Source organism: Sitophilus oryzae, unplaced genomic scaffold (assembly GCF_002938485.1).
Source record: "Sitophilus oryzae breed Bouriz unplaced genomic scaffold, Soryzae_2.0 scaffold_1590_pilon_pilon, whole genome shotgun sequence".
NCBI lineage: Eukaryota > Metazoa > Arthropoda > Insecta > Coleoptera > Curculionidae > Sitophilus > Sitophilus oryzae.
The window spans coordinates 2,138,534-2,161,698 of record NW_022146270.1 but is presented as its reverse complement, the minus strand read 5'-3'; the positions used below and the strand labels follow the sequence as shown (position 1 = coordinate 2,161,698).

Below are 23,165 nucleotides of genomic sequence, written 5' to 3'. Positions count from 1 at the left end.
AGTACTCGATTATTGAAATTAATCGGTTTTTCCCATCACTAGTTATTACGCTGTTTAAACGCGAGTATATTTTTGCGCATAGGAAATTTTACTCGTTTGCTCATCGTCATAAAAAACAATTTTCGTACCACGAATTAGGGACAAGATTTTTATCTGTATACATATAGTATACCTAATCTGTGCTAATACCTTTTGTTTGGGTAGAAAATGTTTAAATACAATACAACATAATATTACTTTTAAGTAATTAAACACTACGAACAAGAAATGGCTGATTTTCTCAATCATACACTGTAAAGTAAATACTTTTACGTTAATCCAAACAGTACGGCGCATTAGGGACTTCCTTAACCATCTCCTCAACCCATCATACTTTCAAAACAACTTCAAAAGCAAATATATCGGTGTCTCGCTCTTAAAAATCCACCCTTAAACTAAACACACCCCCGAAAAAAGCCCCGAGCGGGGCCAAAAAATACCAACTATCCAGGGTGCACGCATTAAAAAATCAACCAATGCAGGTCCGCGGCTTGTCAATATGGCGCGGGGGTAAGTGGGCGGAGCGGCGGGAAGGCGGGGCGTGGTAGGGCGACCGAGCGAATCATATCGACCCTTTTGCCGACCCTTGTAGAAAGCCCTTTAGTGCTGAGTTTGGCGTTTCAGTAAAGCGTATACATACGAACGGATATGAAGCGAAGAAAGTGTCTAGACTTCGTCAAATTCAAGATATCGAGATTGTTTAACTACAAAGAATACCACGAAGTTTTTAAGGGATTTTAATGCGGGGGGAATAAAAAATAGTCCGTTATATTTTCTTTTAGTATACACTTAATAAGCAAGCCTTTATAAAGGACATTCAGTTTATAATATGCAATTGCCATACCATTTTTATAAATTAAAAAAAAACCTTGTAGATTGTATGGGAGGCAGAAATTTAATCACCGCGACCTTATAGATGTCCCTCTTTCTTGAGTTACATATCAGGGCTTTGACAAAAGCCAGTATTTGAGACGGTTTTACAGAGGTTACTACTCTCCTACTAAGTTATCTCCGATTCCGATATCAGTGGTACTAAGTTTATGCACGATATTTATGTAGATTGTTGTGTTAAAAACACTGATTTATAATCAAGGAGCCTTGGAAAAATAAATTTAATCGTCTAATGTTTTTCGTGTCTTGTCCTGGCCGGTTAAAAGATGCCCAAATCGCATTTTTAATCATATCTCAATTTTTTTCAAATTAAACAAGGGTGGGTCATTAGCATATTTGGAAAAATATTTTTTACCAATGATTTTTGGTACTGCACACTTGGTATTTCGAGTCAAATTGTCGTTATAACCTAACCACCGCTTGTTACAATTGCAAATAAACGAAATTTTAAAGAAAGAAATGGCTGATTGAATATAATATATATTGAAAAATAAAAGTTTTCGTCAGATATTCTAATAATTTTTCTTTAAAGTTTTATGTGCCTTAAATTACTAGAAATACTATTTATTTAAATATTTTCAATGTGGAAAATGCCATTAGTAAAAATCTATTAAAAAAGACTTCCGAGTCTTCCTGCAAGACCAAGACCAAGGGAGTCTTGGTCTTGCATTTGCTCATCACTACAGATGGGACAGTGTATTCAAAGAAGTTCACAACAAGTGGGAGAAAAAATTACTATTGAATTATGCAACCAAGTTCAATATTAAAAAAAATATATTTGAAATATCGGATGTGTGCGCAATATGCGAAACACGCTCGATAAGCAAAATAAAAGTTGAGTCTGTAGGTACAAAGAGCCAGGGGAGATTTCGACAAACGACATTAAAAAAATAAATTTTCCGGTAAACTAAAATGACAGATAAAAACTGTCACGTATTATCTCGCTCTTAGATCTCGCTGAACGAACTTTACTTAATAGAATAACGACAAATGTCAAAAAAAAAGAACTTTACTTACCTCTCAGCAATAGTGATAGCAAGATATTATTACTTAAAAATCCACCAAAAAAAATATTGGGTATACTTTCAATTGCTAAACTAAATCAAGAATTTTTTTAAATATTTTTACTATCAACTTGCACTCCTACTTTCTTAATTAAAAATAATATAATAAACTTATTTAAAACAGAGCTTTATCAGTTTCTTATTTTTAACATGTTTTTTATTATAAAAAATATGACTGTATTTTATGATTTTGCAACAAATTATATATTTTGTTTTTTTTTATTATATTTTACAACAATAAAAATAATGTTAAGCTGTTATACTAAGGCCTGGCAAAGGTTAGTCTTGGGTCGAGATTTCCGTATGTAAGAAGAGTACAATGCGTTTATAATGTACTGAACAAAGAGAGGACAGTAAACACGTTGTGAAACGTATGAAATAAACCGAGAACCTGCAGTGGGATTCTGTAAGCTTCGTAGCAAGAAATTTCTTGCCTAGCCTATGTTACTTGTATGCGATTGCTGAGTCACTAGACAGGAAATTTGTTTACAGAATCGCAGGGCTGTGCACATCGCTAAGAGATGTGGAAGGGGATATAGCAGATTTGTCGCAGTTGACCGGTCGACCCAATCAATACCTCTGTCAGTACTTAAAGTTCTAGGGAGAGGTGTACGTCATGCGTTCAGCTTCACGATTTAATTACGTCTCGTGATACTTAATTTGTTTATTTATTAACGAGTCGTTTTAATTTTCCCTATAGCTTGAATTTTTTTAAGTGCAAGCTAGCAACACTTGCATTTTTGGTAAAAATAAGTGGAATTGACTGGGTGTTCGATAGTGGTCGCGCTATTAGAACTCTGAATTCAAAAATCGATATCTCGAAATCTATTAGAAATAATAGATTGTAGTTTTTTCAAGAACTTTATTAATATTTCTGCTGTATTTTCTTTGTAGACAGTATCTGAAAATCTTTATCAATAAAAAAATTACACGATTGCTGGAAATTGCTATGCTTTAAAAGTAAATGGATGGATTGCTTACAATTTTTAAATGGAAAAAAACAACCTTATCGAATTTTCCTTATGTAAACATATTGTAAAATATCCTATCTTGAAAATAAAAAAAAGTTTCAATATCTAAAGTGGTTCTTGAGTTATGGCTTGTTATGTGTTAAAAAGTTGAGTTTTTAAATTATCGCGATTACTTTCTCGTTATAAAAAAATGACACCCTAACGATATCCTTATAATTCCATTTCAGATGCTCAGAAACATGTCTAATGATTTTATCTAGTTATCTCTTGAAAAAATAGTCTTTTAAAAATAAGCGATTTGCGATCGTGATTTTACTTTACTTGATAGGGAAAGGCGTATCGGCAACGCCGCAACAGCACATCGTCGCGCGTCGCGTCAGTCGATCGTATTTCTCTCATTCCGACCTAATAAGATCCCTATGCGATTTACTTCCACACATGTAAATGCCGACCCAAAAGTAACAGTTGCCAGCACGGTATATAAATAACAGTAATATAGTAAGTAAACAACTGTTATTTAAAAATATCAGTTTTTCCTAGCACTACATGGACATGGACAATGTAGTGGTAGAAGTAAGTCACAGATGGTGGTATATATTAGTTTCTTTCATAAAGTTACAAAACCACATATTTTTTCGTCTTTCGGCTAAATTTTCACGGATTTCGCCACGTATCTGGAAGTTACTTCTTTCTGCCTTATATTGAGGACATTCACAATTGACATGGTTACTGTCAACACAATACCACATTATATGCACATCGGAGGAATTTCATTTTTAACCAGAATTGCATGTGTCACTGAAGTATGCGCTCACTGAAGTATGCACGAAGATGATGCACTCTGGATTCATACGCTCGTCCTAGTGTAAAACGTAAGGATGCTGTTGACAGATTCTTACTTTAAATCAAACGATATTTTATTGCGCGAAGCTTTGAAGATTTACTTGTCCACTCATCCTGTCATTCCCTTTCTGTTCCTTAATGTAGTAGTTACTAGAACTAAGAAAGCCGATTTATTACCGATATCGACCGCACACTGTACAACATATCATTTTACAATCTTTTACTGGAATTCGCAGTACCTATCATTTAAGTATTAATTCAAGTTCTGATAACTGAAGATCATAAGCGTGATCATAAGTAAGAAACACGCTAAGTGCCAAAATAACAAAACAGGGTTATGACAGTATCTACAATTTAACCTCCGTGCATAGGTACATAGCAGATGCTCTTATTTCATTTCTCTACTGTAACGACAATTTTAGGTTTAGCGCTTAGCCCAATTGATATATTATCCGCAATGGCGGTTAGTATATATTTAAGATAAAAACACAATGTTCCTCTTTTTTGGAACTTAGCCTGTTTCTTACTCTGGTCTTAAATTATATTCCTTTTACAATCGGCTAGAGTATTGGCAAAATTATGAATTATTACTTTCATCAACAATAAATAATATAACAGTTTAGAAACATATTTTTATTAAAAATACAAATTATTTTATAGTTAAAGTACCTTAACAAAATAACTTAATGTTTCTTAAGAAAATACGACCTTCCATTCGGATTCATTATAGGCAATTTATATGGAGATTCCAGACACCATTCATACCAAACTTTTTCTACATTTTCATCTCTCCAGAAACTAACCGTAATAATTTCTCCGGCGTGAATTTGAACTGGAGCAGCTAATGGAAATACTATTGGAAACCATGAGACCTAACAATTCAATAAAATAATATAATCTAACTAAGATAAGATTCTTGGTGCATTTCAACCGATGTTTTAAAATTCCGACAGCAGCGCTCGGTACGGCAGAAATCACAACTGTCCGCCTAGTTTATTTCACACCATCCCAGTTACCGTTCATTTTGATCACATTGAAACGATATTGAAATCGTAACTATGTCATAATGTTTAAGTATTTTGGATTTTACTAGCGCAGTTATTGAAATTATACTTCTCAGATACGAAGTTTGTGTAATGTAGCGCTGTTTCGAGTAATAAAAATTATGTGAAAAAGAACCCGAACTGGGCGTCGTGTTGTGTTGTGACCATTTCAAATGATAATAAAATTGGAAAAAAAATGTTAACACGAACAGGAGTGCGTAATTGCATATTTTTTGTGCAATAACGTTCAATACAACTCTTCCGGAACAACATTTTATAGATTCCCAGCTTTCTCACACTGATCTCGCCAAAAGCAAAAATGGATTCAGGCAATTCATAAAACAAGTAAGTAAACAAAGTGCTCATTGCATAATAAAAAAAATAAATAGGCACAACATACTATAAGGATAAAATATAGTTTGGTTAATATTAATTGGATATACCTTTTTTTATTACAGTTGGGGGTTGGAACCTTTGGTGTTTAGAACACACCCATAAAAAAATTAAGTACTAGTTGATTAAAAAGAAGAATACTATTAATATTGATTAAATTATATTTTTTCCTCAAAGTATATGTCGATTTAATTTTTTGGCTATGTAAGGGCACTTTGTTTACTCACTATGATCGAACTACCTAAATACTTTTGACCAAATTAGTGTGATAAAGCTGAGAAGTTGTAAAATCTTGTTCCGGGAGAGTTGTATTGAGTCTTATTGCACCCAACAACCATGCAATTATGTTATTGTTTTCGTTTTGACATTTTGTGAGCAATTTTATTGTCATTTGAAATTGTCACAACATAGCGCCTCGCCCAGTTTGGGTTCTTTTTCACTTAATTTTAAAATATATTAAAATGCCACGATTTTAATATTATTTCAATGCGATCAATATGAACGGTAACCAGGACTGCGTGAAATACAGAGCCGGAAAGTTATGATTTCCGCCGTACCGAGCGCTGCTGTCAAAATTTTAAAAATCAACTGAAATGCACAAATAGCAAAATAAATTTCAAACTGTCATGGTTTGTAATAAATCTAAATTTAAAATAAAGTATATATTTCTTAGAGATGCGGTGATATCTGTCTTACATCTTAAATGGAATTGGGCAGGACATGTGGCTAGGATGACAGATGGACGGTGGACAAAGAGACTTGTGGAATGGAGACCGAGACACGAGGTCTATAGAAGCAGAGGACGACCTCCTAGTCGATGGACAGATGACATTAAGAGGGTGGCTGGAAACTGGATTCAAGTGGCACAAAATAGAAGGAAATGGCTAGAGTTAAGGGAGGCTTTTGTTCAGCAGTGGACGGTATAAGCTAAATGATGATGATGATGATGATGATGATGATGATATATTTCTTATTTTATTTTTGAATATACCACACATAAAATAGCAGAAAATAAATCATTCAAATAAACATTATTAATTTAATATACAAAAAAGTCTTACCATATCAGGAGTATGCGTTTTAGGATTTGTAGATAATGTAACATCATCAAATAAATTTGTTTCAAAAAATCCTACAAATGCGGTCAATACACAAGACTTCGCAACTGGTGGAAATTTCAGTGATTTATATCTTGTGTTGTCTGGACCATCTTCTGAATAATTCGGATGATCAAAAGTAAATAACGGTTGTGCTGGTGCTAATTGTTGATAATTTGCTAAGTGGACCTAAAATATAATAAATATGTTTTACAGATTAGGCCTAATAAAAATCGAGAAATGTTCAAAGGTAATAAAATGATTTGGCTATAAAAGTTGATTTTTTAGTCCCCCAAAATTGTGTTTAGGTTAAAATTGTACCCTCCAATATAAAATAATATTCTCATATTTAGTAACTGTTCCATAATTAATTATTTAGTCTGTAGGAATTTGCAGTCACTAGAACACTTTTTATATCCCCACATTTTTTGCCCAAAAATTTGCAAAATTCATAAAAACCCAACTTATAATGTATGTATATCAGAGTGTGGGATAACGAAGCGGCAGATGAAATGGCTCAACAAGACTCATCAATATTCATTCATAGTCCCTTCAGCAACCTTCTGTTTGCCTTGCAACAGCAGTAACGAGAATAGATACAAAACGGTGGATGGCCAACAAATCTCTAGAATGATGAAAAAATGGGCAGAGACAATCGGAAAAAGTCCATAGTAGAACATTTGCCAAAATGCCCGGCACATCTCATAAGAAAAGACAGAAAGACAGTCAAATCTGTAGTGGATCTACTAACACGGAATTGTAACCTACGAAAGCGTAGAACTGCCATCGCAACACTGAAAAATATTTTTAGCAAAATTTACACTTTTTCTGTAAATTTCTGCGTTAGTAGAAACAGTGGTGCGTTATTTTACGAGTAGTTCCCATCGAACTCCGTTCGACGCCAGTTTATTCCTTAGACTAAAAGTTTATTCACAAAAGTCATCATTAGTAAATACAGAATTAGGGAACCAATGCGACAATTAATTGAAGAATTGAAGACATGCGGTCTATATGACAAGACTAAGCAATATCCCAGTATATTCAAAGGTATATTTTGTTCTGAAATCACACTCTCTTCAAAAATACTTGAAGAATTATTCCTCATCGTCTATACTGAACCTGGGACTAAAAAAAAATTCCGGTGATGTCTTATTTTAAAGATTATGTATTGGATTTGGAATGTATGTGATATAACAGTATGCATTTTTTTTATATGTTTTCTAATATGCTTTTAGGCAACCCGGAAAGTATTGTCACCCCTTCCGATTTATTAGTGTTTGAAACAGGATCTGATTGTCCTCCACCTCTGGGATTTTCCTTAATGCCACAGATCATGTTTTTGCATGAAGATTAATCACAATTTTCTATGGCAAATGCTCCCTGCAATTAAAACTGCCAGTCATTCATAAGAGTTATGAAGATTTTAAAACAGATATGGATTTTGCTATAGGTAATGCTAAAACATTTGGATTCGCCTAATGTTTTAGCGCTACCCATTTTTTGGTTTATTTTTATTCATATATTATTCTTATGATAATAATTGATTTTATTGACGTTTTTATATTAAGAGTACTCTGTTTTGTTATACAGTTACACTTTGGCTATCTATATTAGATTCTAACATTTATGTAGATTTATAATGTTAAATAAAATATTTTTATGCATACTTATACAGCTATTATTTTAGAGTACTTAAAGAATTTCGATCAACTTCGAAATAAATTAAGTCGTCCCAAATGCCTTCGCAAATGACGTAAACTTAGGACATAACAAAGGACATAACCATCCTCTAATGTCAAAATTTCTTTGTGACTTAACCCGATTTGAAAGTAGGTTTTAATGTATTCCTCCATAATCTCTGATAAATATCTGTACTTCGTCGGCACAATGGCTTAACCAGCGGAGAACAAGGCTCACTTGTAACTTGTAACTACTGGGTAACGAACAGGTCGATGCCGAGACGTCGCGCGTCGTCCTGCTGGGTAGTAAATTTCGCATGCAATTTACAGAAGAAGTGTAAATTTACAAAAAAAATCAGTAAATTTACAGAAAATGTGTAAATTTACAGGAAAAGCGTAAATTTACAAAAAAATCAGTTAAGTTTACAGAAAATGTGTAAATTTACAGGAAAAGTATAAATTTAACATTTACAGAAAATCTGTAAATTTACAGAAAAAGTGTAAATTTTGCTAAAATTATTTTTCAATGTTGCGATAGCAGCTCTACGCTTTCGTTGTAAGCTGAATAGGCATCTAAAACTTATGGGACTGACAGAAGAGGCCATGTGGATATTTTATCAATCTGAAAAAGAAACGACAGAACACATTTTATGTCGGTGCAACAGCGAGACAAATGTGCGGTTCTTTGTAGTAGGCAAAGATAGACCATTGACAAATAGTTATATGGAGGGTCCAGTCTCCAGGTTGCTAGAAAAGGATAGGACTGGAAATGTAACCTAAGGATCAGAAGAGAACCACAACAGGTCTGAAAATCGCAATGGAGCAAACCAATAGCCACCTTGAAGAATCTAATCTAATTTAGTATACCGATTTGGTCATTGTAGAAGTGTGGTCTGGATTTTAACGTGTAAGACAGTGATGTAGGCAGCTTAATGGAAAAGCAAATGTATTAAAAAGAGATAAAAGTTGGGTTGATATTGTTGATGTTTACTAGCACGGAATTGTAAGCTGAATAGGCATCTAAAACGTATGGGACTGACAGAAGAAGCAATGTGGAAATTTTATCAATCTGAAGAAGAAACGACAGAACACATTTTATGTCGGTGCGACAGCGAGACAAATGTGCGGTTCTTTGTAGTAGGCAAAGATAGACCATTGACAAATAGTTATATTGAGGGTTCAGTCTCCAGGTTGCTAGAAAAGGATAGGACTGGAAATGTAACCTAAGGATCAGAAGAGGACCACAACAGGTCTGAAAAGGTCGCAATGGAACAAGCCAATAGCCACCTTGAAGAATCTAATCAAATTTAGTATACCGATTTGATCATTGTAGAAGGGTGGTCTGGATTTTAACGTGTAAGACAGTGATGTAGGCAGCTTAATGGAAAAGCAAATGTATTAAAAAGAGATAAAAGTTGGGTTGATATTGTTGATGTTTACTAGCACGGAATTGTAAGCTGAATAGGCATCTAAAACTTATGGGACTGACAGAAGAAGCAATGTGGAAATTTTATCAATCTGAAGAAGAAACGACAGAACACATTTTATGTCGGTGCGACAGCGAGACAAATGTGCGGTTCTTTGTAGTAGGCAAAGATAGACCATTGACAAATAGTTATATTGAGGGTTCAGTCTCCAGGTTGCTAGAAAAGGATAGGACTGGAAATGTAACCTAAGGATCAGAAGAGGACCACAACAGGTCTGAAAAGGTCGCAATGGAACAAGCCAATAGCCACCTTGAAGAATCTAATCAAATTTAGTATACCGATTTGATCATTGTAGAAGAGGGTGGTCTGGATTTTAACGTGTAAGACAGTGATGTAGGCAGCTTAATGGAAAAGCAAATGTATTAAAAAGAGATAAAAGTTGGGTTGATATTGTTGATGTTTACTAGCACGGAATTGTAAGCTGAATAGGCATCTAAAACGTTATGGGACTGACAGAAGAAGCAATGTGGAAATTTTATCAATCTGAAGAAGAAACGACAGAACACATTTTATGTCGGTGCGACAGCGAGACAAATGTGCGGTTCTTTGTAGTAGGCAAAGATAGACCATTGACAAATAGTTATATTGAGGGTTCAGTCTCCAGGTTGCTAGAAAAGGATAGGACTGGAAATGTAACCTAAGGATCAGAAGAGGACCACAACAGGTCTGAAAAGGTCGCAATGGAACAAGCCAATAGCCACCTTGAAGAATCTAATCAAATTTAGTATACCGATTTGATCATTGTAGAAGGGTGGTCTGGATTTTTAACGTGTAAGACAGTGATGTAGGCAGCTTAATGGAAAAGCAAATGTATTAAAAGAGATAAAAGTTTGGTTGATATTGTTGATGTTTACTAGCACGGAATTGTAAGCTGAATAGGCATCTAAAACGTATGGGACTGACAGAAGAAGCAATGTGGAAATTTTATCAATCTGAAGAAGAAACGACAGAACACATTTTATGTCGGTGCGACAGCGAGACAAATGTGCGGTTCTTTGTAGTAGGCAAAGATAGACCATTGACAAATAGTTATATTGAGGGTTCAGTCTCCAGGTTGCTAGAAAAGGATAGGACTGGAAATGTAACCTAAGGATCAGAAGAGAACCACAACAGGTCTGAAAATCGCAATGGAGCAAACCAATAGCCACCTTGAAGAATCTAATCAAATTTAGTATACCGATTTGATCATTGTAGAAGGGTGGTCTGGATTTTAACGTGTAAGACAGTGATGTAGGCAGCTTAATGGAAAAGCAAATGTATTAAAAAGAGATAAAAGTTGGGTTGATATTGTTGATGTTTACTAGCACGGAATTGTAAGTTGAATAGGCATCTAAAACTTATGGGACTGACAGAAGAAGCAATGTGGAAATTTTATCAATCTGAAGAAGAAACGACAGAACACATTTTATGTCGGTGCGACAGCGAGACAAATGTGCGGTTCTTTATAGTAGGCAAAGATAGACCATTGACAAATAGTTATATGGAGTGTTCAGTCTTCAGGTTGCTAGAAAAGGATAGGACTGGAAATGTAACCTAAGGATCAGAAGAGGACCACAACAGGTCTGAAAAGGTCACATGGAACAAGCCAATAGCCACCTTGAAGAATCTAATCTAATTTAGTATACCGATTTGGTCATTGTAGAAGGGTGGTCTGGATTTTAACGTGTAAGACAGTGATGTAGGCAGCTTAATGGAAAAGCAAATGTATTAAAAAATAAAAGTTGGGTTGATATTGTTTAGTATTGTTGATATTGTTTTCTTCTATGTGGTATTGCCGGATTTTGCATCAAAAGTTCAAACCGCACAAGTAGGCGTTTATGGAAAATGTTGCATCTAGGGTTGGAACCTTATTTTTCACAATTAGTTACTCATTTTACTATAGATGTAATAGATTATATTTAGCTTAGATATATTATCTTCATTTCAGTATATATATGAAAGTTTTTAAAATTGTTTATTTTTTTTCTACGCAAATTTTCCTACAAACGTAAAAACCGGCAACACTGTATGCCGCTCTTGATTTTGTCTCTCTGTCTGTCAACCGGTCATTTATATTATTCTCTCTCTTACACGTTAAAATCCAGACCACACTTCTAAAATGGCCAAATCGGTATATCTGAAATACGCTGCCATATCATACAGGGTCTTATCAGTAATTTACGTTATTGACAAAATTAAAGTAATATATTGTTAAAAAGTTTAAGCCCAGTTGATTATAAAACTTATAGATCATTCAATTTTAAATAAACTAGGTACATATTCTAAAAAAATTTGCAATGTCCTTCCCCGATAAATGCAGAAACTCCCTAGCACCAGCTAGTTTTGTGGTAGGAAAACTATAATTTCAGATTAGAAAAATTGGACGTTAGTCACAAATTAATCCCTTTAATGACAAAATATTCCTATCTTAAAATATAAATATGATCACTTGAATATGTTTCCCTAAGCAGATTTCATTTCATTTTTCAATATAAGTTTTACTTCAAGATATTCTGTAGAGTACTCTAATAATGAGTATCATTATTTATAATTTTTACATAGTACTTACTACATATGGTGTTTCTAAACACTGCTTTAATGTTTTATCCGGCAGACGACCATTTCTAATTTCATTATATATTTTTAAAGATTGCAATGGTGCTAAGAACGATGTATACTGACATGGTATAGAAATACCAGTTTTCGGTGTAAGAAAACGTTGCGCACCATCTAAACATTCTGGTGACAGTTCATTATCACCAAAAGAACCTAAAAATTAATCTATATTTTACATAAATATTGAGATTTCAACTTGATGAGTTTCAAGAGCGGGTTATAAAAAATTGTCTGTAACTATTATTATTCTAACTTTGTTTGTTAAAACTTACCTAATAATTCTGAAACTAAAATATCTGCTGATTCGGGAGCTTGCCAAGTTCGCATGTCCTCTTTTACCAATGTTACTTGTAAGCCCCATTCACTCATCACTCTATGAGCCAGTGTATTTACGGCGTATGGATTTTTTTCAACTGCATATACTTTTACCTGAAGGAAAGAAAATACATTTCTGTAATTACTTAATAGCAAATTATGATTAACATATAAGAGCGATTTGTTATAAACAAATATTTGTTAAATTTAAAAAAGTAGTTGAATCTAACTAAACTATATACTTAAAAAAAAATTACATATAGACTTGATATAGCCCAAATATATTTTAATAATGGTCACTATTTCGAAAGATGATTTATCCAAGAAGTCTATTGGAATTTAGATTTTCCTTTCTTAAAAATATGTTGAACTAGGAATGCAGGAATGTTGAACAATGCAATATCATCATTATTTTACTCACTGAAATCTAGACCAAAGATTTTGGCTGACCAGATCTGTACAGGTAGGTAAATAAAATTATGTTACTTACCTCAATATCGAGAATCCTAGAAACATTTAATACTGCTTGCACCAAAGGACCCCTTCCTGCTCCTACTACCATTACCACTGGCGGTCGTTTTTCTGTCCACAGTTCAAGTGCTTTGTGAACTGCTTTTTGGTAGGTATCATACTTAACACGATCTTTCTCAAATACCTGAATTAAGAAATTGTTTTCTTTAATCAACAATTACATTAAACAAGATTTCCCACGGGGAGTCTCCCCACGAGAGATGGCACATGTTTTTTGAAACACCCTGTATATGATCACTCAAATCATTCTACCTAAAACTCGAGTAAATTAGTCCATACACCAAATTTCAACTTTTAATGTGATCGGTATTTGAAAAATAGAAAATTTGAAAAAACAACTGTAGAGAAAAGCTAAATCGGAAAGAATTGAGAAAAACTCTTTTTTTTCAAATGCTATTACTCTCTAATATTTTTTTATATAAATTTATAGAATTATCAAAGTGTGTTTTGTATTTCGTTTTGGAGTGGTTTAAAAATGTTTTTCACAAAGGCAGTACCAAAATTAAGTCCCTCGCAAGTTCAACTGAAAGTTTAAAAAATACTGTAAACCATGTTAATTCGTTAATAATCCACATTTGGCAATTTTTAGTAAGGATTAAATGCATTTTTACATCTAGGAGATACATAAAATATGTTAAAAGTTATAAATATATATTAGCACTAAGTAAACAAAAAAAAATGGTAGAATATGAGCTTACTTTGGGTGTTTCTTACGATTCTGAACCGTTCTAGAATTGTGATACGCATGCGCAGGTGGAAATAGGCGGCAACTTTTTTTACCTGTGCATGCGTTGTAGAGGTTTAGGACGGTTCAGTATCGGTAGTAAGAATAACCCAAAGTAAATTATGATAAAAAGGTTTATGATCAAATGAACTTTGCGTCATAACAGAAGAATAATTGTCACCGAAAATTACGTTAAAATTGTTATAACTCTCAATGTGAAAGCTCATGTAAACATAGAACTTTCTGATCCTATGGTATCTGCAAAAATAAAGTTAATTTACTAATAAAATCATTATCCACATAACATGCCTTCATTTATTCTTAGATACTAATGGATATAGACTGTCCAGCAAGTGAATGTAGAATATTATGTGCTTTCAACAAAATACATACAAAAAGTGAAAAAAAAATAGTTTTGTATAGATAATAACTATCACTGTATAATATTTCTTTAGCTGAAGAGATGATACATAAAACCGAATTAGTCTTTTTTTCTTTCTGAATGAATATTAGAACATATAATTCAATTAATAATTGGAAATGAACTGTATTTACCTCATAAACATTCATTTCTAAATGCTCTGATAAAGGTTGAAGTGGATTTTGTAAATAATCTTCACATCTGAAAAATGCAATCTTATTAAAAACCATATATATTACTTTTATATTAGAAAAAAATACTACTAATAAATCAACATGAATAACTGATTAAAAATAAATAAATAAATCTTACCCTTGTACAAACTCAGCCATCGTATCACAACAATACAATTTCTTCCCCAAGTAAGTCATATATTTCACATAAAAAGAATAATCACCCTCAACATCCAAATGAATAATATATTGTACATCTAGTGCCATAAACCGTTTAATAATTTCTTGATGTACTTTTGGCAAAACTGGTTTTCCATATTGATTTGTAAGGAAATATGAAGCTTGTATTACTAAAGCTTTCACTGGCTCTCCAACCTGAAAGGAAGGAAATAATTTAGAAATTATTAGAAATTTTTAAAATATTCAGAAATAAGTTCCCAAAAATATGAATTTTATGATGCATCTCCATAGATACAGAAATGTACTACATACTTTGCCTCATTTTTGGTCTAATTTTTACAACTAATTTTTTTTAAAGCTATTAACAGATTCAATAAATTTAACAGAATATTTGATCGCTAGGTAAATATTTGACTAACAAATAAGCTTTTGGTTAAAAATTACAAAATGTTATTTTTTAAGTACACGGCTGAAAATTTGTACACTTGTATAAAATTAAAAAAGAAACAACTTTTTCAAATAAAGTTTTTCGAATTTCTGTCAGCAAACCCATTTTTTAGCCATTTGTCATTTTAAATGTCAAATTTGACAGATATCCAGGGACAACAGGCGAAATTTTCTTAAGTCATTTTTAACATTGATGGTGACTTTATCTGTGACTCTGCATAATTAAGTGTGTTGTGTATCATGACAGATAAATAATGTGCATCTGAAAGTATATTAAATTTTCTTAAACTGTCGAAGCCTACATAATGATATAGTAGTTATTATACAATACTACATATATCTACATACATACCCATCTATCAATTTCATCACAAGGTGGTACATGTTGAACATCTGGAAGTTCTAAAACTACTCCAACTCTTTTATCATAATCACAGTGAATCCGAAAATCATTCCAAAAGTTCCAAGAGTCATATTTGATATCTGTTGTTGACTTATATTGTGATTCGTGGACCATAGGAATCTATTGAAACATATAATTTATTGCTAGCATATATATTTTTTGTAAAAACATCTGTTGTTACCTGCACCCAAACAGCATATGAAAAATTTGAAACGAGTTTGTCATTAATAACTCTTGACAATTGAACATTCTTTGGTTTAGTAAGATGTATTAATATAGCCGGTACACCCAAATGTGAAGCAAAGCCTAGTTCTTGTTCTAATTTTTGTTTGCTAGTTTTACTAACTACAGCGTCTTCATTGTCAACATCAATTGAAGTACTCAACTCCCCTAAATATATTTCAATTAATTAGGGGTGAACTTCAAGGTTCTATTAAAAATTCTCTTCTAATATTATAAGAGTACATTTACCATTTACTTCAGTGTTGTGATAAACATTTTGAAAGATGATACTAATTATACCATCTCTCTACAATTTACCACAATATCAAAATAAATATATTTTAAAATAAAACTAAACGGGATAAAAAAACATACCCACAATCAGCCGATTCCACTCATTTCCAGTCAGAACTCTATCCGATCTGCCTATTATATATGGAACATAAGGCCCTTTTAAATCTTGGATGTAACTTGGATGGGATAATTGTGTAACAATAAAATGAAAACCATATTCAAAGGCAGACTGTATAGCTGTTTTTAGAGATACCGGGCAACTATCATACAAACCACATGAAATACGTTTTCGTTTTTCATTTGACTGTTCCCCTTCCAACATTTTATCTAAAATAAAATTCATTATTTAGATGAATATAAAAAACATTAAAAATACGAAATGCACCTTTGAAAGTATTATGTTAATTTATTCCACAATAATACTTCTAAAAACTAAAATTAAAAATATAGTCGACAGATCTATCAAAAACTTATAGGTTAAAAGAAAGTACGGTTAGGGAAAGGGTCTTCTTCTTTTGTTCTTCTTCTTCTTCAAAAAATGTAACCATTGTCGGCCTTTTGGTCGAAATGATTGCGCCGCTTTCTAGTAGACGCAAGGTCGCCGGTTCGAATCCGGCCCCGGACATGGATGTTAAATGTGTGTGTGAGTCTGTATTTGTCCGATTTTAAACGCTAATTTAAAAATTAAGAATTAAGCTGGCTGAATGTCGTAATAGACAAGTGGCGATAAAGGCCATAAATAGAAAAAAAAAATTTAACCATTGATTTATAATAATAATTTCCATTTACTATGATGAAAAATGGAAACTCATTTATCAGTATATGATATATGATTCTTCATCACTCAATATGCAGAAAGGTTTATTATAAATTTATTTTTGTTATCTATTCAGTGTTAGATATTCCTGTAGTTAATCGTATTTTTCGTGTAGAAACTGCATTTATCGTGTATATTATTTGTTTCATATGATCACAGTTTATACCTTTCTTTTTGGGACCACTGTATAACACATTTGACATTTGTTATGAGCGGTGCGGTGTGTAAAAGGGGCAGGTTGAATTTAAAAATTATTTAAGGGTAGTTGGGGGTTTTCAGGTAAATTATGTCAAAACCCGAAGTCATGTCAAAACAAAAAGAAAATAAATGGACTAATTATGCACTCAGAATTATAGTAAACACAGCATCGCACCCTTTTGAATACGCCAAAGTTCTAATACAGGTTAATATTTTTTTCTTTTCTCATATAAAGTTTTAAATGTAAAGATACCACTGTTATTATGCTCCATAGAATTTAAACATTATTTCCCATGTAATAATTAAGTTTTACTTGTTATTTTTAAAATAATTATGTATATCTTTATTATAAAGAATGACCTGCTAAATTTTAGCAGTGAAGCAGAAAGCTCTCTAAAGGTTTAGAAATAACTATTATTTTAATTTTATATATAACAGTTGTAAATGATATAATTTTAAGTGTTAAACTATGTATTTCATGGAACACAAATTTCTTCTAGATTGGTTATGAGCCCATTTCTCCAAAACCAGCCAAAACATTGTTTGGTAAACCTGCACTCAAGCTTCCAAATATTTTTGAATATGGTAAATTATGCTTTTTCTTTTAAATATATATTACATAAATACATAAATAATTATTATCTAAGTCATTTCGAATTTTTAATTTAGTTTAAATTTAACAATGTTTGCTTTTTACTAGTGAAACACATTAAAACAGTTGATGGATTCTATGGATTATATAATGGTTTAGCCCCTAAAGTATGTGGAAACTTGCTAAGTGCATTGGCTGCACAAAAATGTTCAGAGTATTTAAAGGTACCTGAGACAGATGATTTAGATTTTGAGGAAGAGGAAGAAACTGAAGAGCAAAGGTAGATAAAATTAGTGTGCTGTTAAATTGAAGATTAATTCTTTCCTGTATTATTGTTTTTAGAAAACAGAAATGGATTGCTTTATTAAAATATGATGTAATAACGCACACAGCAGCTATTGTTGTTAGTCAGCCTTTTCATGTTATAACCATAAGAATGATGGCGCAGTTCGTTGGGCGAGAAGCAAAATACACGTAAGAAAGAAATAATATATTTGTCAATTTATTACCTGATCAGTATGGTAATTGTTATTAGCATGGTTATTGGCATATTAGTATGGTTATTGGTGTGCTTCAATTTGTTTAGGGATTCAAATTGTATTGTTGGCATGATTTATATCTTTCACATAATAGGAAATTAAAATATAATCTATTCTCAGTATTAATAATTAAGTTATACTGAAAAATAAAGTTATATGTATATCATTATATTGAAATTCAACTAGTTTACTTCAAACGTTATCTAAATAATAATTTAATATTATTCATTACACAATATGACAAAAGAAATATAAAAAAACGATAAGGCCGAGGACCGCAGTTCTAGATTAGCAGCCAAAGGAGACGTTAACTGTGCATTAACTTAAAATACTTTTTTATTAAAAAGATTTACAATTTAATATTACCTTTTTCTTCTGTCTAGGGGTATATTTTCGTCAGTAAAGGAAATCTACAACCAGAATGGTATTTTGGGATTCTTTAGTGGATTAGTACCAAGACTGTTGGGCGATATACTCGCTTTACTTTTAGCAAGTAGTCTTACATATGCATTAAATCGGTATCTGGTTGAAGAAAAGGAGTTGAAAGTTTATACATCAGCGACTATGAATGTAAGTTTCCTATTTGTTCAAATTTATGTTTTTGTATTAATATTTTATAATTTAAAAATTTTATATTTTTTAATCTCATATATTATAAACGTTTATAATTTAAAATAACTTATAATTTTTATATATTCTTATACCGTATGGTCAAAAAAAAACGGCGTTCAGTTGGCTTTGAATTGACGATCGATGAAATTTCCCATATAGTTTTACATGTAAAATGACAGCGATCTTCATTTAATAGCCATCGCTGACGCCGTTTTTATTCGCTCATACGGTATCTTGTGGAATAAAAACCGTAAATAAATATAATTTAAAGTGGCTCATAATTTTTAAAATGGTAAGGAAGCAGTTAAAAAAAATTTCGAGTTTTTAGTATTACCGCTTATGAACCGACCTAAAACTCTCTACAACGCATCCGCGGATAAAAGAATTGCGAATTGCGCATGCGAATTACAATTCTAGTAAGTAATATCACAGATTAGATATATATATGTAGTTATGTATACAGATATGTATACAGATAAAAATCTTGTCCCTAATTCATGGTACAAAAATTGTTTTTTATGACGGTGAGCAAACAAGTAAAATTTCCTGTGCGCAAAAGTAAACTTGCGTATAATCTGTGGTAATATGAAAATCTTGAAGTATGCTGTATACTTTCTTTATAAACATTCATTAAAGAAGGAAACGACGTCATCATAACCAGGTTGAAACATCTATCCCCAATGTCAGTTATTTTACTTTTCTTAAAACACAATACGTAGAAATTATTGAATATAAAATTACTAAGATATTAAGTACTATAAATAGGATATTTACTACCCAGGAATATCAATAGAAGGTTACTTACTTACTCAAACGCAAAAATAATCAAAACTACAATTCACTATACTTAATAAAACAAAATGTTACTAATAGGTTTAAGTATTGAGAGTCAGAGTTGTTGATATTTTTAATGCACTTGAGTAATAATTCTGCACACCGAAACTAGCATGGAATAGCCAACAACCAAAATTTGACGTCTAATGAATTATTCGATTGTTTTGATTACCTATTTTAAACTGGCCGCCTATCTTAAAAAGTCAAGCCGGGCTCACATGCAATCAAATAGTCGGCCGATCGGCTCCATAAGAATGTATGGTTCTCACTTTTGCATATAAATATTTGGCCGACTAAAAATTGCATGTCAGCGAGTAGGCATATTGTTTCGATTGGCATTACAGGGAATTCAAGGTGTTTTGTTTTTACAATTAATATACAGAGTTGTTCACCACATACGACACGGAGTATTGTAGCTAAACGATTAGATTTTTGCAAATTGTAAGTTTTGGGTTCGTTTAAGGACTATTAGAGCTACAATTTAAAAATATTTTTACAAGATACAGAGTGTTCCAAACAAAAAATATATCAAAGTTGTATTTTTTTAAATGGAACACCCTGTATATTATTACATTTTTAAATTCTACGAGTAAAATTAAGGTAAATTTGATTAAGGTTTACCGCATTTTAATCTTACTGTTTTTGAAATATTTAGGTTTTTGTCAAAATACAGTAATAATTTTAATGCTTCATTTCTCTAGGCGTATTTAAGTTTTTAAAACCAAATATTGTAATGAAGTATTTCTATTTACTAAATTTTGTGTTCTAATAATAAAAATACTACCTTATGCAGAGTGTCTAAAAATTTATTTTAAATAATTACTAGTTATAAACGGCAATAACTTGTTTAATTTCAATGGAACACCCTGTATATTTTATGAGAATCAGATGCACAATTTAATTGTCTATCAAATTGTATTATACCATTTTTTACCTACTTATCTCTTCAAGTTTTCGTAGAAAATGCATTTTCCTATAATTTAAACCTCATTTATCAATATACCCATGGAATATTGACATTTTAGATTATTTTTAATGATATAATAAGATACTAATATTGTCGATATAGTTCGTCTATTTCATTAAAAAAATAAAAAAAAACAAAAAAAAGGTTTTTGTTTAAATATTTGTTAAAGAGCACCAATTAATATGATTCCAGTATTCAAACTACATTAATTGACTGTTTGCGTTGATTAATAATAATTGGTCCAAAAATTATATTCTTAAAAATTTTATTTCATTCTTTGATGAATGCTTATTTATAACAACAGAGACGTTCATTTTCATAACCTATTATTATATTGATTTCTGATTCAAATCCACATTTATTTAGAATAAGTTATTAATTAACACAATTAGTATTATATTAGTACAAGTTATGTAATTAATTAAGATTTGGGCGGAAATAGTGGTGGTATATTTAATTAATGGTATACTCTTTTCTAAAGATTTAAATAGTTTTTTTTAGCCGACCATACCAGTAGGTATGGTAGGCTATTAGGATCGGCAAAATTTTTTTTTTTAATTTCACTCAAAATGAGTTATTTGGGTCATAAATGACCTAAATACAAAATATTTTCATGGTGTCTGTCTGTCCGTCTGTATATCTGTCCGTCTGTCCGTCTGTAACACGATAACTCAAAAACCGCTGAACCGATTTTAACCAAATTTGGCACAAAAATACTGTGCACCCGAGAATCTGGCCATTAGTTTTTGGTGGGGGTGGGGGGTTGGTAAGGGGGTATGGGAGGGGGTTAAAAATTTTAAAAAATCGTAAATCCAAAATTACAGTTTAGCTAGCGAAACGCGGTTTTCAAATTAAGATTAGGAATAATATTTGCAACAGAATTTGTAATAACATCAAAATCAGTCAAAGTCGCAGTTTTCGATATATTAACATATTTTAGTATGGGCGGCTATACGTGCCTCCCGGCGCCAATTTTTTTGTATACAAATGGCCTAGTAATATTATCGTTTCTAACACCTGCACATTTTATATATTTGTTGCTTTAAAAACAATCTAAAATGTCAATATTCCATGGGTATATATTGATAAATGAAGTCTAAATTATAAGAAAATGCATTTTCTACGAAAACTTGAAGGGATAGGTAAATAATGGTATAATACAATTTGATAGACAATTAAATTGAGCATCTTATTCTTATAAAATATACAGGTTGTTCCATTTAAATTAAACAAGTTATTGCCGTTTAAAGGTAGTAATTATTTAAAATAAATTTTTAGACACTCTGTATAAGGTAGTATAATTTTTATTATTGCAACGTTACGGTTAAAGTCCGATGTCCGGTTAATGTCGACATTAACATGTTAAGGTTCGGGTTAGGTTATGTTTTTGGTGGTTTTGTTGTGTGTTATTCTCGAGATTAACCGGGTAATGTCGACATTAACCGGACATCGGACCTTAACCATAACAGCAACACAAAATTTAGTAAATAGAAATATTTCAGTACAATATTTAGTTTTAAAAGCATAAATACGCCTAGAGAAATGAAGCTAAAATTATTACCATATTTTGACAAAAACCTAAATATTTCAAAAACGGTAAGATTAAAATGCGGTAAACCTTAATCAAATTTACCTTTCTTTTACTTGTAGAATCTAAAAATGTAATAATATAAAGGGTGTTCCAATTTAAAAAAATTCAATTTTGATATATTTTTTTTTTATTTATGACCCTCTGTATCTTGTAAAAATATTTTTAAATTATAGCTCTAATAGTCCTTCAACGAACCCAAAACTTACAATTTGCAAAAATCTAATCGTTTAGCTACAATATTCCGTGTCGTATGTGGTGAACAACCCTGTATATATTTTTTAAGATATGCGATAATTGTTTTGGGTAGTTTATTTCTTTTATTTCTTTATTTTTTAGTTTATATCTGCCGCTATTATGTACCCATTCCAAGTCGTATCAAATTGTATGGCTGTAACAAACTCAGGCTTGATTGTTGGGTCTCCTGGATTTATGCCACATTATACTTCTTGGATAGACTGCTGGATGGACTTATCTAGGAGACACCAACTTAAGAGAGGATCTAGTCTGCTTGTACGTTATTATACAGGACCACATGTGATTGTTAGTGGTAAACTGGTGGCTGTTGATAAAGTACCTCAAGTTTTGTCGTAATTAAAGACACATTGTGATTTCTTAGTGCTTTTAGCTGTTTTATAAATAACATGAAATTGTTCCATGTAAATAAATAGATCCTCTTATATCTTTATGTTTTCTTTATATCTAATAAAGTATTTATATTTCATCATTGATATTGTTAGAATGGTCGCAATTAAAGAAAAGACCAGGAGCGTTATCAATAGTTGCCGGTGAAAGCCACCTCGGCGGTAAACAGTTCCTCGTGAAATAATTCGAAATATTTTATAGCATTTAAGAAGATAAAAATATCTAAGCTCGCGCTAATGGAGCACCGAATCATCCAATCACAAACAGGGGGCAGTAACTATGCAGCGGCGTCATTGATGAGCTTATTCTTTTTCTTTAGTTGCGACCATTCCACTACTTGGTTACTTATTATTTTTAAGCTTTAATAATATTATTGATTTGCTGTGTAACGTTACGTATTTTTTAATACATTAATTTAAATAATTTAGCTAGGTCTGCCAGTCTACACCAGATGTGGTCTGTTTCCATATTTTAACATGAAATTAGCGCTTTGATGTACGTAATCTCTTATTTTAATCAATTAATGTTTTTACTTGGTTTTCACCAGTGAAGTTTTAACTA

The 23,165-nt window shown here is 31.8% G+C and overlaps 2 protein-coding genes across 2 annotated transcripts; one reads left to right on the top strand and one right to left on the bottom strand.

The window, feature by feature from the left end:
• Positions 1–4,426: 4,426 nt before the first annotated feature.
• On the bottom strand, positions 4,427–16,308 carry LOC115879921 (protein arginine N-methyltransferase 5). Its single transcript, XM_030896977.1, has 11 exons — positions 16,198–16,308; positions 15,894–16,139; positions 15,478–15,686; positions 15,246–15,416; positions 14,406–14,641; positions 14,228–14,294; positions 12,908–13,072; positions 12,375–12,531; positions 12,056–12,255; positions 6,306–6,530; positions 4,427–4,680 (listed from the first exon to the last, which is right to left on the bottom strand). The coding sequence occupies exons 2-11, from the start codon at positions 16,132–16,134 to the stop codon at positions 4,492–4,494; spliced, it is 1,860 nt and encodes a 619-aa protein (XP_030752837.1). The 5' UTR covers positions 16,135–16,139; positions 16,198–16,308; the 3' UTR covers positions 4,427–4,491.
• Positions 16,309–16,712: 404 nt separating this feature from the next.
• LOC115879939 (mitochondrial carrier homolog 2-like) lies at positions 16,713–22,641 on the top strand. Its single transcript, XM_030897006.1, has 6 exons — positions 16,713–17,032; positions 17,328–17,412; positions 17,528–17,699; positions 17,762–17,893; positions 18,342–18,528; positions 22,299–22,641. The coding sequence occupies exons 1-6, from the start codon at positions 16,916–16,918 to the stop codon at positions 22,551–22,553; spliced, it is 948 nt and encodes a 315-aa protein (XP_030752866.1). The 5' UTR covers positions 16,713–16,915; the 3' UTR covers positions 22,554–22,641.
• The last annotated feature ends 524 nt before the right edge of the window (positions 22,642–23,165 follow it).